We start from the raw sequence: 15,603 nt of genomic DNA, 5'->3' as shown, positions 1-15,603 counted from the left end.
ACTATAAGCTGATTGTACTCGAAACTTAGGTAAAAGTTGAGAAGAAAATTCTGGGAATTTTTCAAGCCAGCGCGCCCAAATCGGTACTGTTAGCTACGCTTAAAAGCAACAAAATTATTTTTAAATTTTCACTCAACTAAACATTTGCTTAACCCTTAATATGAAATATGTAAATAATCTTTATGTAGATGTAGGTTTCGGTAGAACCCTATAAGAGCTCTAACTCTAGCTTTAAGAGTCCTTAGAAATACATATGCATATATGCATATATTTTCAAAATTAAACCCATTTTTCTATTATTTTTGAACGAGCCATCCTTGGCTGGCTTCAAAAACGCATATCAGAATAAATGTGTATTTTTTACAAAGTACTATTTGCATAATATTCCCATAAGCCTCATTTAACTTATTGTCCTTTTGGCCTTTACAAGCTTATGTCACCACACTCTCAATTTAAGAGGTTCGCTGTGGCGTGCGACCAACCGCCAGTCAGCCGCACGAGGGCAAACAATAAACCGCAATCATTTTACATTTCCGCAATGACAATTTCGCATAATAATGGGATTTTACTATTTCTTCCATTTTATTGCAGCTCAGCAGCAACAGCGACGGACAGTTTGGTGCAAATCAAAAGCGCAAAGAGCATGAAGTGGAATAACCACAGAAGAGCAGACAAAATTGAACAAATGGAGGACGAGCGAAAGTTAAATTGAAAATGCAAACAAGCGCTGGTACAGGAAAAAGGCGCATGTGGAAAACGTGGAGTGCAAAATAGTGGCACTAACTAACAAAAAGTAGTGGAAAAAGGGAGTAGATAAATAAAAAAAGCTGTAGGAACTCATAAAGAGAAGTAATGAAATATAAAGAGTAGTGGAAATGTAAAAAAGTAGTTGAAAAGTAAAAAGGTGTAAAAAAATAAAAAAGTAGTATAAAAGTAAAAAAGTAGTAGAAAAGTGAAAAAGTAGTAGAAAAATAAAAAAGTAGCGGAAAACTAAAAAAGTTAGAAGAATAAAAAATAGTGGAACAAAGTGATAAATATAACAAAAAAGTAAGAACAGAATAACGGCATAAAGGAAATTCTAAAATGCATTCATAAGAAAACTCAAGGATGTGATATGCATGCGAATTGAATGCGATTTTTTTGTTAAAAAAAACAACTACAAGCATAACAGCAACTTCCAGCAACTGCAGAGTGGAGACCCAAAATAATGCAACTCATTTGACTGATTAATTTGTAAGCAAAACAAAGCGAGAACAAACAAGCAGCGCACAGAAGCAAATCAATGAGAAAAAATCTCAAAAAAAAATGAGCACTCATACAAACACATGGAAAATTGCATTTAACTAACACATGCAGAGATATAAATGTCACACAAGAAGCACACATACAAACACAAATAAACACACACACACACATTAAAATTACCAAATTAGTTGCATAGAAAGCAAGTGCAGCAGAGACCCGCCGCCTCGCTTGACTTTAGATACGCAACATCACCGGCGGGAAAATGGGCTGTTCACCGAGCACCTTACTGTCGCACAATAATCCCGATGGAGATGAGGCGCATCATGCCACCGACACGCAGCTCAGCGGTGCAGGCACTGCGCTGGCTGCGTCTGGTGGTGGTGGCGGTGAGAAGGAGAGTAGTCTCTTTTTCTGCATAAAGCTGCGGCGCTCGCGTCCGCTGCGTCGTTGTAGCCAGCAGAATGGAGGCGGCGATGGCAGTGCGGGCAGCGGCGGCACCGGTAGCGCCATCAATGGCGACGACCTGCTCGGCCACGGCAACATGTGTAATCAGGCATTACTCAATCCAGCGCAGACCAAGAACGAAGCGGACTATGATAAGGTGAGTTGAACTGGTGTAGCTATTTACTATAAAATGGTATTAAATGCCTGTGAACTATAATATCTTTAAAAACTAGTATATTTAACGTTAGAAAATAGGTGGTTTATGCATATACTCAATATAAGTATTTCTAAACTATGTTCTTTTTTGTTAAATACAAGTTTCGCCTAGTTGTAGACCATATTCAGTGTTATTATTATTTAATAAACAAGAACGTTGCCTACATTTAGGCAGTGCCTGAAAACGCTTAAAGACGAAGATCACATACAATTGCTGGGTATTTTAGGAAGCTAACATTTAGTAGGCTTATTGCGCTGAATATGCTGGCTCCAGTAAAACTATGCTCAGCATTGTCGGTTGAGTTGAGTCCATATGGCCGTTTGTATACATGCGACCACCCAGTTTTTGACATTTTGATCTGAAAATTTTCACTTGTACTTTTCTCACTAAAAGTCTGTTCATTTGTCGTAGTCATTGATATCGGCCAACTTTAGCTTATAGGTGTCATACAAACTGACCGATCCAACTCAAGTCCTTGTACGATCAACTTTATTATTGGAGAAGTAATCTTCACAAAATTTAGCATAGATAATTAACCAAGGCATTGTCATAACCTCCGTAGAAATTGTACAGATCGGACAACTATAAGATATAGCTATCATACCAACCGACCTCGAGTCCTGTGAGAAAAACCTTTCTAATTGACAAAATATCATTACGAAATTTAGCATAGACTACTACCACAGACATCGAAATAAGCTCCAAACATATCCGGCTTCTATAAAATATAGCTGTCATATAAACTGGCCGATCAAAATCTCGATAGAGAACTTTTTATACCGTTTAATGCTATAAAAAATACATCTTGGAAAGGTATTATAGTATTGGTGTAACAGAAGGTTAAGTTAGGCTAAGTTAATCGATACCTCCTCAAGTTTATCATGCCGTTGGGAACCCCAGTCCTTTGGTTGAGGTTTGCCATCGTTGCTACCATTTAATTATGTTCTTTTTTCTCTCTTCTCTCTTTTTGATTTCTGAAATTGACGCTAGTAGCACATATAATCACGTGAATTCGTCTCCCGGGATGTCTATGGACGGCATACTAGCTATAACTTCAGCTGCTTCGCTGGATATAGTTCGGAAAACACTTGTTACTCTTATTGGTCTGATATAGGCTTTTATATCTAGTGTCTGCATCCATACTGGAGCAGCATATAGTATTACTGAGCTCATCGCTTTTGCCATTAGAAGTGCACGGCTGGAGCACAGACTCATTGTTTATACTTCTTCTCATGCAGCTGTAGCTTCTCGAATATACTATATAGTTTAACCGGAAATTAGTTTAGCAGGAATTAAATTTTTCTGATCGCTTAAAAACTTCGAAAACTTCGAAAACCTAAACCAAACTAAGAGCAAAAAAGCATAATTTCATTGTTAGAAGTACAACTATGAATATCTCAAACCTTCCTCACTCAACGAAATACAAAACTATGCTGTAAGTAAAACAGAAAGACCCCCTTGCAACATATCCGGCTTATGTGCTGCCAATCAAGTAGTGTCGTTATGAAATAAAATGCCGTTATACCACATAGTCAAAGTAGTCAACACTTTCAATGCAAATAACTCGAACAAATACACTCAAGAAACTTTGACACACATCACTTCGGCGCTTTTGTGGCTGAGCGTTGATTCCAAATATTCAATTAACTCAACTTCAATAAGAGTGACTGACGGACTGACGTGCCATACGACGGAGGAGGCGAAGTCACTGAAGTGGATTGACACAAATAATACACTTGGAGTGTAGCAGAGTGGCTTCAAAGCTGAATAAAACAAATTTAAATAGCACAGTCTTGCATTGTGAGTATACAAATAAAGCGTCGAAAGCGGTGTAGTGACATTTTGCGTGTTTCTTCGCATTGTGCGAACACCGGTGATGGGTATCAACAGTCAAATGCTGAAATAGACAAGCCAGTGCCTATGAAGGAAATGAGAGTGACAGCAAACAAATACTGTAAAAAGCTTTAACTGTCAGTTTTGCTCACAGAAGCGCAATACCTTTGCCACACAAAAGTAGTCTCTGATGACACCTTGCTCCGCTCGGAGTTTGTATATTTGGTAACATATCTGTGATGCCACTTCCGTTGTAAAAAATGTGACAAGTAGAGGTTGAACTTTTCATAAAAGTGTTAAAGGCTGCTAACATGGCCAGTACCTGTCAAAGATTTCCGGATTTCACGTCACAAGGTTCGTAGAATTTTTGGGAGAAATTTTTGTGTTACTAGTAGAAGCTTGGCTACGATTCTTTGCAGGTGTTGCTAAAGCGTTCTGGGGTATCTACTTTATCTCGTACATACATGTATTTAGTGGTGAAGTGGCACAAAGCTTTCAGTCTTAAGGTCAACGAAAACTTACCTTATATTAGTCGTTTGTACACTGTGGTCAGTGAAGATCACATCGAAAAAGCTACAGTTCTTTGAAATCACGCTATTGACTTCAAACAAATACAATAGCAAGGCACCGAAGATGAGAGATATGGATCGGTTAATTTTGGTTAATGTTTTGGTTAATGTTTCGGTTAATGTTTTGGTTAATGTTTTGGTTAAAGTCTCGGTTAATGTTTCGGTTAATGTTTTGGTTAATGTTTTGGTTAAAGTTTTGGTTAATGTTTTTGTTAATGTTTCGGTTAATGTTTTTGAAAAAGCTACAGTTCTTTGAAATCACGCTATTGACTTCAAACAAATACAATAGCAAGGCACCGAAGATGAGAGATATGGATCGGTTAATTTTGGTTAATGTTTTGGTTAATGTTATGGTTAATGTTTTGGTTAATGTTTCGGTTAATATTTTGGTTAATATTTTGGTTAATGTTTCGGTTAATGTTTCGGTTAATGTTTTGGTTAATATTTTGGTTAAAGTCTCGGTTAATGTTTCCGTTAATGTTTCGGTTAATGTTTCGGCTAATGTTGTGGTTACTGTTTCCGTTAATGTTTTAGCTAATGTTTTGGTTAATGTTTTGGTTAATGTTTTGGTTAATGTTTCGGTTAATGTTTTGGTTAATATTTTGGTTAATGTTTTGGTTAATATATTGCTTAATGTTTCGTGTCCATACAAAGACGACGTCGGAATTAGAAGTCGCAAAAGCGATGCTTGACAAAGTAGCTCAGGAGCCAATGTTCATAAAATGCATGATTACTGGTGACGAGTTGTAGGCTTATGAATACGATGTCAAAACTGTCGCACAATCTAGCGGATGTCACTCCAAAAAGGAGCCTATAATGGTACTGAATGAAAGCCAACCAGTCGGGGCTTACAAAAAGCATATAGAGAATTAGATTAAGCATGATTGTATTAGCTCAGCACATTATTTTAAAAGCAATAAAAAAGATTGATATGAAAATAAGTGAACTTGTATTTATGTCTTAGTCTGGATCAATTTTGATCAGATGGTATATTGCATAGCCTATATAAAGGATTAAGTGCTTATTCGTATGTATTCTGCACGCAAATAATTATGGTGTTGAAGATTGGAAAATTAAGGGCTTAACTGTACATGCAGCTACAGTCAATATTCACCTATGGTCTACGCATTTATGCAGCGTTTTGTGGCTACTTATTCACCCAAAATACGTATGTTGGAGTCCAGGACCAAAAAATCAATATACCAACAGCTTCTTGAAGTCATTGAAAACTTTATGTCGAAGATTATTTCGATCGCTATTGCTGTAATTTTGATTTAGTACTATATTTTTCTGAAGTTTAACTTAGGAATATTGAATGCAAATCAGCTGCTGGAAACTGCTGCCATTGTTGTTTCCCAAGTGGTTGTGGAATATGAATGAAATTTCACAGGTTTCTCGATTTTTCTGTAAGACGATGTAACGACTACCATATCTAAGGTCGTGAAAGCTCTGTTTTTTTAACCAAGCTATTTCGTCGGTATCATAGACTCTGGTTCCTTGTTGGCTTCAAACATTTTCCCTTTAATTTACCCAAACTAACTTCACAATAATAACCAGTGAGTTCACTAAAGTAGTTATCGAGGAGTATTACAAAAACTCTACTTTCATTTTTCTTAACTTTTTTACTGCAAAATAGCGATTATTTCTCTTTCACTCCCCCCATAACATGGTGCTACTTAACTTTAAGACAGTGCATAGTCAACTGTGGTTGCGTAGCTTGAATGTCCTTGCACAACAACACAACAACCACTAACCATTACACTAACACAGGACTTCCCACATGGCTTGCAAAAATGTCACACTATTTCTAAATACACACTCAGATCTTTGCGTCAAATATATATGTAAATACATATAAATATATTCATATATATATATACATATGTGGAATATGGTATATGTGTATATGTGTTGCTGGCATCATAGCAGTTTCATATAATGCCACTTAACTTGGCTATTGTTTTTTGCTCTTCATTGGCATTGAAAGCTACTCTGCAACGGATACGACTATCACTGCAAGTCATTATGGCGTCGAGCTCCGTTTCCCTCATCAATCCGTTAGCCTTGTTGTGACATAGTTGTACACATACTATACACAACGGAGGAACGCATAAGAACACATGTTGTTGACGCAATCCAAATATGAAAGAGGAATTCACTAAAAGGAATTTGTGTTAGTGATGCATAAAAATGCTTACATAATATTTGGTATACCAAGGGCCATATGGAATTTGCTCACTATTGAAATTTATCCACATTTTCTGGGGTAGAGGAAGTTCAATTGTTTTCGATAATGAGAGAATTAATAAATATTATGTGAATCTATAAGGCAAGCGGACAGCATTGATACATGAATTATGAACCATAGGTTAAGTTAGGTTAGATAGCTGATCTACAGAAACCGCACGTGGCTTTGTGAAGCCATAGAAAAGAATAATTCTAAATAATCAACATAAATTTGCACAGGCTTTTAATTTTTTCCATTACCGCCAGTTCGGTGAAATGTCTTAAAGTATATACTCCCAAGGGCTTAAGCCTTGACCTTCCAACGCGGGACAGTCAAGAAGGAAGTCCTCGTCTTCTTCCATACAGCGTCTGCTGATGGCATCTGGTAAGATTCGCAGCTTAAAGCGTGGAAGTCAATAGGGCAATGGCCTATGAAAACCCCCACAACTAGCGATAGGCTGGTCTTACTGAGGTCAAAAAGATCACTAGATCTGTGTTAGATCTTGGGCCAAAAGGGATGGTGCGTAGAGCTGTATAAGCTTTATCGAAGCCCAGATTTTAGTAGTAGATAACAAGAGGATATAGGAACATCGACCTATTCTCATTCTAGTGATAGCGGTTCTAAGGTGCCTTTCCGCCTCCAATTCCACTGTGGCCCATACCAGCCTTATCACAAAAATAGCGAGGTTAGGCACTCCTTAACCAACCGTTAACGTACCGTTAATGAATTCAAAGATATTCGCTGCCACCGGAGCAATAAATGTCTCGGCTTGGAAGACACTACAATAGTCAGGAAGTCTGAAGATGGAGTTGATAGAGAACTTCTGACAGTATACCCCTTCATCAATGTTCCCCCCCAGTTTTGACTCATCCTTAAAGAAGCTTCATCCTACCGGTTCTTCCCACTCACAACTCCCTCGCCGGAATATGGGTAGAGAAGTAGCCGCCAGAGTTTGGTTTAGTGACTCCATCATCAAAATGATACGGTATGAGGTCAAAGTGTGTGAGAATTTCAGACACGTGATCTTTTGGAATCCAGATTCTCTGAGTTTTATAGCAACTTTTGTCATACACCTTCCGGCGATGCCTACTGGCACTATGTGCAAGATGACGTTGAGTGCCATGGTTGTAGTGGATCTTAGTGCACCCCATATGTTGATGAGCGCCGCCGAGCGTTCAATTTATAGCAGTTTCATTGCAAATATGGTCTTTTCTAGAGCCCTCCACCACATTAAAACTCTATAGAATATAATGAGCTTCACTATGGTGTCGTAGAGCCAGAGGACCACTTTCGGGGAGAGACCCCACCCTTTGCCAATGGCTCCTCTACAGCAGTATAAGGCAATCCATGGCCTTTTTGCTTTCTCTTCGATACATCGGCTTCCATGAAAGCCCTAGATATTTTATTGTATCCACCGGAAGCAGACGGATGAGCGTAGTAATAAGTCGCTTATAGAGAGCTGAAATGAATATCTGTACTTTCGACGCCTCACTTTTAGTGTTCAATTTTTCAATTTTTGAAAATTTTACTAGATACTCTAACTTTTCTTATCATGCGACCATTATGTAATACCATTTTAAACTTACTTATTAAATCGAACACAATACAAACGATACAAAGTCCACATAAATTTCATTTCCTTCATTGTTAAATACACAAAAAAAATATTTTTTTCGCTCATCCAAAATTTGCAAAAACTCCTGCCCTCATTGCAATTCATGCACACGTACACCTTTCACAGTCTGCCACAAAAGTTAAGCATCCATTTGTGCTCGCAATGTCAATGTCACAACTTTACCCATTAAGCGCCTGTGTGTATGCAAAGTTTTTGCTGATCATATGCTAAGCTGATATTATACATATGTGGTAGAGTTATTTGTTGTTATTGTTGCTGCTTTAACTTCTGTGTTCATATGCTCATGTATCATGCATAATGCAGTCAATTGCACTTTCAGTTTGTGCTTATCTTTGTCATCCATTGTCTTCACTCAGTGCACACAGGGACTTAAGCAGAAAGTTTCGCATACGCTGCTGCCTCGGGGATACGTTGCAACAATAGATGCAGATAAAAAATTGGGTAAATTGTTTTAAGCATACTGTGTCACTGTGTTGAATGCGAAAAAAACTTTTTGTGTATTTTTTGAGTTGGAAAACTTACGCATATCAGTTATATCTAAATTAGATTAATGAGAAAATGAAAGAACGGGCTTTAGGGGATAATATTTAAATTGAACTTGACTTAGAACTTCCTGAATCGCCCATATTTCTGAATACTTTTCGAAACATACTGCTACAGCATTCCTTAGAGACCGTGCCTGAACCCAAATTGGACTGATTGGCACTTTGTAGTGTTTTTTATTGGCTTGGTCTATGAACGTCTTCGAATAAAGATTTAAAATGGCGCCCTAAATGTAGACTATGTTTACTTTTGTAATGAAAAGTGGTAACTAATAAACCGTCGCGTACATTTAGGCCAAAATAACACTACCAGTTTTACATATTCTATCAAAATCTCATATCTAATAAAATAAAAAAAAAACACGAAGTCAACTCTCCATTATTCAACTAATCGTTATTCTTCGTTGGTAGTAAATTGTACCTTATGTTAAGTTAGGTTAATCTGGAAGACCAATAAGCCACGCCCAGATCAGTTTTAGTGCTGTGCGATATTAGATGGAGTACAGTTACTGGGTCCATGAGGAGTAGTCATCGTATAGGATGCCTGTGTTTGACGCGATTTTTTAACAGTCTCTGTGGCCTCACTATCAAAATCTCCTCCAGTGTGTCATACCGTGGGGACTCCAGATGCTTACAGCATATTCTTGTCAATGCGGGATATATGTACAAGAGATGCTCCACTATTTTCCTGCAGTCTTCTCGATCTGTCAGCCTCATTCTGCGGACGGGTGTCGGCGCCAGACAGTGACCAGTCAGTACTCCCATCGTGTACCTACAGTCTCTTCTATCGACTGCCAATAGGAATTTTGTGTACTTTCGATCTACCGTTTGTTCATGACTTTGCAGTTTTGCACCCGGGTAGCTGTTTTGATTTTCTTTACAATGCTTCTGTCGTGATCGTCGTATAGACAATGAATGGGTTACCCAATGTTGATCACGTTTTCGGATATTTGCCGTATACCATTCTTGGCAATCTTGTTCACTATTTCATTGCCCTCGATGCCTTTGTGGCCTGTCACCTAGTTGAAGAGAATTTGCCACTTCTGACCGATATGAGATATGAGGTTACTGATTTGATTGCTGCTTGGTTGTCTACGTAGAAGTTGACTCTAGAATTGCCTGTAAGTGCATTAATAGCAAAGACCTCAACTTGAAATACAAGTATACTGCAGTGGTCCGGCAAACTTAAAAGGTTGCATTATGCCTAACTCACGACACTATGTATATTCCACGATCAACTTCATCGTCCATTTTCGAGCCATTCTTATAGATATTTAGAATGTTGTAGTCATATTTTTCTATGTTTACCTTGAACTTTCTTTTCCAGTTGAAAAGTGGGGTCACGTAGTCGGTGTTTGCCTAACCACCATTACCTACCGAGCTACCTTTCTTTTACATATGGGGTGGCCTTCAGCTTTGTAACCAATTATATATATATTTCTTGAGATCTGCCAGTAAATTCAATGGTTGGCATGACAGCCATCTAAACAACAGTAGAGAAAATCGAAACTGAAGTATTCTCCTATCATTGTTTAACGATAAAATTACATTTGCCCTGAAAATAGGTGTAACCGCGTCAGGACTGTTATATTTATATTAACCCCCACATACATATACATCGCATCTGATATCGATAGACTAGGCTGGTTGAAAGGTTAGAGGGAAACCTTAAGAATTGCTGGACCTGAATATTCGGGTCGTCCAAAGAATGACTCTACGCCAAAAACTTTCAATGAAATATTACCCATTACCGAGAAAAAAATTTATTCTTTCTGAGATTTGAACTAAGGACTGCTATTGAATGTACTGCGGAGAAACTTTTTCTCGGCTTTGATTTTCTACTTCCCTACCTTAAATTTGTGAAGCAAATTATGAAATTCCTGAAGTAAGAATTAATTTTAATACAACAGGTAGTCAGAAATATCCCTGACTTGTAACTCTGCCAGATCTGTCCAGGTAACCATAAGAATATCAATTATTTCAACGCAGTAATCAGTAGCAGTTACCTCAATTAATCCTCCACAAAATCTATGAGTCTAAACCTAACCCTTGATACTATTTCTGGCGACTATACCAGCAGAGTCTCTATGTTCTACCTAGGAACTACGGGAAAATATATACAATGTATACATATATATACCAGCAAAAATAGTTCAGAGAATTGAGAATCGGACGTCATTAAAACTGTTAGTTTAAAAAAAAAATGTTCCGAAATCCCTTGGCCCGTCAGGCTACCCTCTAACTAACACTTATCACCACACATTTACAGCTGCAGCTTGAGAAAACTAGCACACAAACACATGTGTAGTGTTCTTTTCATACTCGCATGCTTATACTCACTTGTAGTCGGTTGAGTACGAGAACAGCAATTCGCTTGTACTCGTATTTCTGTACGTGTGTGTCCGCATGACTGCTTTCGAGTTTATTATTTTCTCATTATGTTGTGTTTGCGTTTGCGTCGTAAACATCAAATGCTACTTTACCTCAAGGTTACTCGCACGCTTAAGCAAAAAAATGTCCAATCACCTTGGCATATATTTAAAACCCATACACACACACTTACGGCTCGTAAATCTTGACTGCCCACAGCCTGATATGGGAAAGACCCCAAAAGTAAAGGAACACGAGTTTATTAGTTTCCACTCCTTGAGTAGGGAGCTAGAATCGGACGACACTTGTTATTTTTATGTGTGTGTATCTTTGCTTGTTATATATGTGTGTGTTTCTTCAGCAGGGCGCAAAATTTGCACGAGATACACTTAAAGCTGATCTACACTTATTCCAGGTATTGTGATGGGGTCATAAAACAAGCGGCATTTCGATTAAGTAGGAAATTAAGTGTCCACTGTTGAGCTCAGGAAAATGGTGTTCTCAAAAGGAATTGAGACTAAAGTTCAAATAAAGAAAAACTAGCATTGGTATTTGAAAATGTGTTTTTTTTATTAATAGATTTTTTATATTCACTTAACAGAAATCGAAATCCAGTCGGATCGTAACAAAAGCAAAGTAAATATTTTAACCGCGCCAATCGTGACAGATTTAAAACGTTTGCACGAGTTTAATAGTTCCCTTTCCTTGAGTAGGGAACTGGGAGGACCCTTCTGATATGTAAAATGATCTTTCCCACAACAGTTGGATATATAATTAGTATGTAACTGGAACGAATCCGGTTGTGAACTCGGCAACACCATCTGATCAATTCTGATCCGGACTGACAAAAAAAGTGTATGATAAATTTTAATACAAATCTTTGTAATCGTCTTTAAAATGAGTACCAGAGCTAATACGCTTAAACTTATTTTCCGCACGCTTTTTGTAAAGCTGGTCGTCAATGATTTCTACGTATTTTTATTTATTTCGGCTTTGGCTCATTTTGGTTGCGCCATTCCCTAGATTTTTAGATAGTTTCGATGCCATATTCAAAAACCCGCTGCTCCTCAACATTAATGAAGCTTATAATGAATGGTCTTCAGCTACGTTGTCAAGCGTCGCTTTTGCAACCTCGTCGTTTTCGTAAAAGATTCAGGTTCTTTGGTAAAAGTCTAGCAAAGAAACGCTTCATACCCTAGAAAATTAACCAAACTTCGTAGAGTCGATCCATTGAGAGGTTGAGATGATCCGTCGTCTCTCTGATGCCAACACGACGATTTTGAAGCACTTTTCTAAAACTTTGTCAATGATATCATAATTATTAAGGGTGAATAGTTGACTCGCTGGAGACAGTTTTGGTTGATTCACGATATGCACTGAATACTCCGTTTTCTCAATTATCTATATTCAGAAATATAAAGTAGACGCCCAACACACTTCAGTAGCATTTCCAACGATACTGTACTTATGATTCCCTTCGAAACAAAACATTCCAAGCAAACTCGTTGTTCAATCTTTTTTTTTCGTTTGCGAAAATCCCCACATAAACTTGTCTCGTCGTAAACAAAAAGTTATGAAACATACTCTATGGTAATTGAAATATGAGATAAAACTTCAGATGAATATAAAAACGTTTATTTAAATTTAGAAAAATGTGACCAGTCCGGGTCAAATTTGATCAGATGGCAGTTTGCAAATCTAGTTTCACACTTTACCCAAACAAGTTTGAATATTGATGTATTTTTATTTTTATGTCGATATGTGTGTGCGTGCATTTGGTTTAATCTTGTATATTGCAACTGCCTAGAATCGCTAAGCTTTAGAGTGCAAGTTCCCCGTTGCACTTTTTCAATGGTTAATGCGTATAATTCGTTTTACTTCGACGTTTTAATGCTTAAAGCACTAACATGTGTATAGTATATGTATATGGTATACACTACATATGGACAAAACCAAAGAAGTATATAATATGCGAAACAGTGTTTTTCACTCCCCCTAAACTGCAACAAACAGTGTTTCCGCATAGAGACCTGTTTGCACGAGTAAATTGTTCTATAAATAAATGCAGCCCTTCGTGTATGTGGCACGTGTATTAAGGTGAGGTGTTTTTTTTGCTAAAAAACTGAAATTGAAATCGTAGCACTTTTAAATTTATTAGAGAAAGTTATTGCTAAAATTTTTGAAATTTTGAAAAATATTTTAATAATTAAAAATTATGTAAAAAACAAAAAAAAAATTATAAAATATTTTTTAAATTTGACTCTAAACGATTTTAAAAATTCTCAATTTAAGCTGCATGATATTTTTATTAAAAAGTTTTTATTAAAGAAATATATACAAGGTCTGTCGCAAAAGAAACAGAACTTTTTAAATATAACTGTTTCTGGTGGCGCCACCTATTGGTGGGTATATGAAATAAAAAGTTTGATCTCTTGTTGACATTTCGTAAAAATTTTAAGATAATTGGATAACTACAATCGATGTTATCGATCAAAAAGTGACAGCAGCTTTTGGTCATCGGTCGTAAAATGCAAAGAGCAAATATTAAATTTTGTTTTAAACTTGGGAAAACGTTTACTGAAACATTTCAAATGATGAAAAAAGGTGATCAGTGCCTATCCCGTAGTAATGTGCATGAGTGGTTTAAGCGATTCCAAAAAAGGTCGTGAGGACCTCTGTTACGATCAGAAGTCGGTCGTCTTCAGAAGTCAAAAATAAAGACAATGCTGATTTGTTTTTACGATTCCGAGGGTATTGTACACCGAGAGTTCGTCCCACCTGGCCAAACGATTAATGCTGTGTTTTACCTTGGTGTTATGAAGCGTCTTTTGTCACGCATTCGTCGTGCTCGACCACAATACCGTGAGGCAGGGTCCTGGCGCCTGTTGCACGTTAATGCGCCGTGTCATCGGTCGACGCTTGTCACTGATTTTTTGACAAAAAACTCCATATTAACCATTAATCACTCACTCTACTCACCTGATCTGGCACCCTGTGATTTTTATCTATTTGGAAAACTTCATTTGCCCATGAAAGGACACTGGTTTCAGGACATTTCAGTTATCCAAAAGGCGAAGACCGATATTCTCATGAGCATTCCGAAAAATGACCTTAAACACTCATTTGAAATGCTAATTGACCGGACTAAACACTGTATCGAAGCACAAGGAAACTACTTTGAATAAAAAAGTATAACTTTTGAAAAATATTAATTTTTTGTTGTTTTTTAAATAGTCCTGTTTCTTTTGCGACAGACCTTGTAGATAGTCATTATACAAAATCAGCCGGATGTTCGAAAATTCTGGTATTGGTTATATGGAGGCTAGGTCAATTGCATCCATTTTAGGCACAATGATATACTACCGTGATCAAATTGAAAGGGGAATTTTGTTATATTTTTAAAATCTTTATTTATTTTAGCAAATCCATTTCATCTCCTTCAAAGTAATCCCCTCCCGCTGCAATACACTTATGCCAACGAGTTTTCCAGTCATCATTGCACTTAGAAAAATCCTCCGTCGTGATGGCCATCAGAGCTTTCTTCGATTCAACATTTATATCCTCAATTGAGTCAAAACGGTGTCCGCTCAGTGGTCTTTTGAATATGCAGGTTGCGGAACGATATTTGTTGAATTTTTGACGAAATAATCACGAAAAACCAATGCAGTATGAGATGGTGCATTATGGTGGTGCAAAAACCAAGAGTTTTCGGCCCACAATTCCGGCCTCTTGAGGCGAATAGCTTCACGTAAACGGCGCATAACGCTCAAATAATATTCCTTGTTGACGGTTTGACCTGGCGGAAGGCATTCATAATGCACCACACCACGATAATCGAAGAAAACTGTCAACATGACCTTGATTTTTGAGCGACTTTGACGTGTTTTTTACAGCTTCGGCTCGCCTTTAGCACGATATTGATAGTTTGTTTTTAGATCTTTAGCGTATAACCAAGTCTCATCTCCAGTTATGATGTGATTCATTACGTTTTGATAGTCAGAAAGCATTGTTTCACATATGTTAATACGACGGTTTTTTTCGAAAAAATTTAGTGTTTTTGGAACCATTCGAGATTTGAATCTTCTCAAACACAATTTGACTTTCCAAATCGCCTGCACCGATCCCAATGATATGCCCAAACTAGCAGCAATGTCTCTAAAGGTTAATCGACGATTTTCAAGCACCATGATGTGACGTGATGTTCATCAGTCGATATTTTTAACCGATTTGACACCACATTTTCCTCAACACTCTCACGACCGGCTTTGAACTCGTTATACCACTTACAAATGGTGCATTATACCCTTGTATAAACACTTTTAAAAAACAGATTTTGATCTCCAAAGGCTTTTTGCAATATCCTCAAGATTTCTGCAGGCGAAATTTCATTCCGCAAACAAAATTTAATCGCACTTCTTTGTTCAGTAAATTGAGATAAAGTAAAAATCGAAGAATTCACTCTTAGAGCCTCACAAAACGACGCGTATCTCAAATATTAATCAATTTGTTTTTGACGTGAA

General features: G+C 37.3%; 1 protein-coding gene and 1 long non-coding RNA gene across 3 annotated transcripts in view; both read left to right on the top strand.

Moving 5' to 3' along the window:
* LOC120771888 overlaps positions 1–799 on the top strand; it is a 91,068-nt gene extending 90,269 nt beyond the window's left edge. The window contains exon 4 of the long non-coding RNA XR_005705009.1: positions 592–799. This is a non-coding gene — a long non-coding RNA (uncharacterized LOC120771888). The remainder of the gene's footprint in view (positions 1–591) is intronic.
* A 195-nt stretch (positions 800–994) lies between these two features.
* Positions 995–15,603, top strand: part of LOC120771172 (high affinity cAMP-specific and IBMX-insensitive 3',5'-cyclic phosphodiesterase 8) — a 101,798-nt gene continuing 87,189 nt past the window's right edge. Inside the window, exon 1 of one of the 2 annotated variants that reach the window (XM_040099061.1) lies at positions 995–1,846. In XM_040099061.1, the coding sequence (XP_039954995.1) occupies positions 1,508–1,846 (339 nt within the window). In that variant the 5' untranslated portion in view covers positions 995–1,507. Of the gene's footprint in view, positions 1,847–8,542; positions 8,613–15,603 lie in introns of those variants that run through there. The other variant, XM_040099062.1, reaches the window with a different exon arrangement.

The sequence above is a fragment of the Bactrocera tryoni genome, chromosome 3 (assembly GCF_016617805.1).
Source record: "Bactrocera tryoni isolate S06 chromosome 3, CSIRO_BtryS06_freeze2, whole genome shotgun sequence".
Taxonomy (NCBI): Eukaryota; Metazoa; Arthropoda; class Insecta; order Diptera; family Tephritidae; genus Bactrocera; species Bactrocera tryoni.
This window is presented reverse-complemented; position numbering and strand designations above follow the sequence as displayed.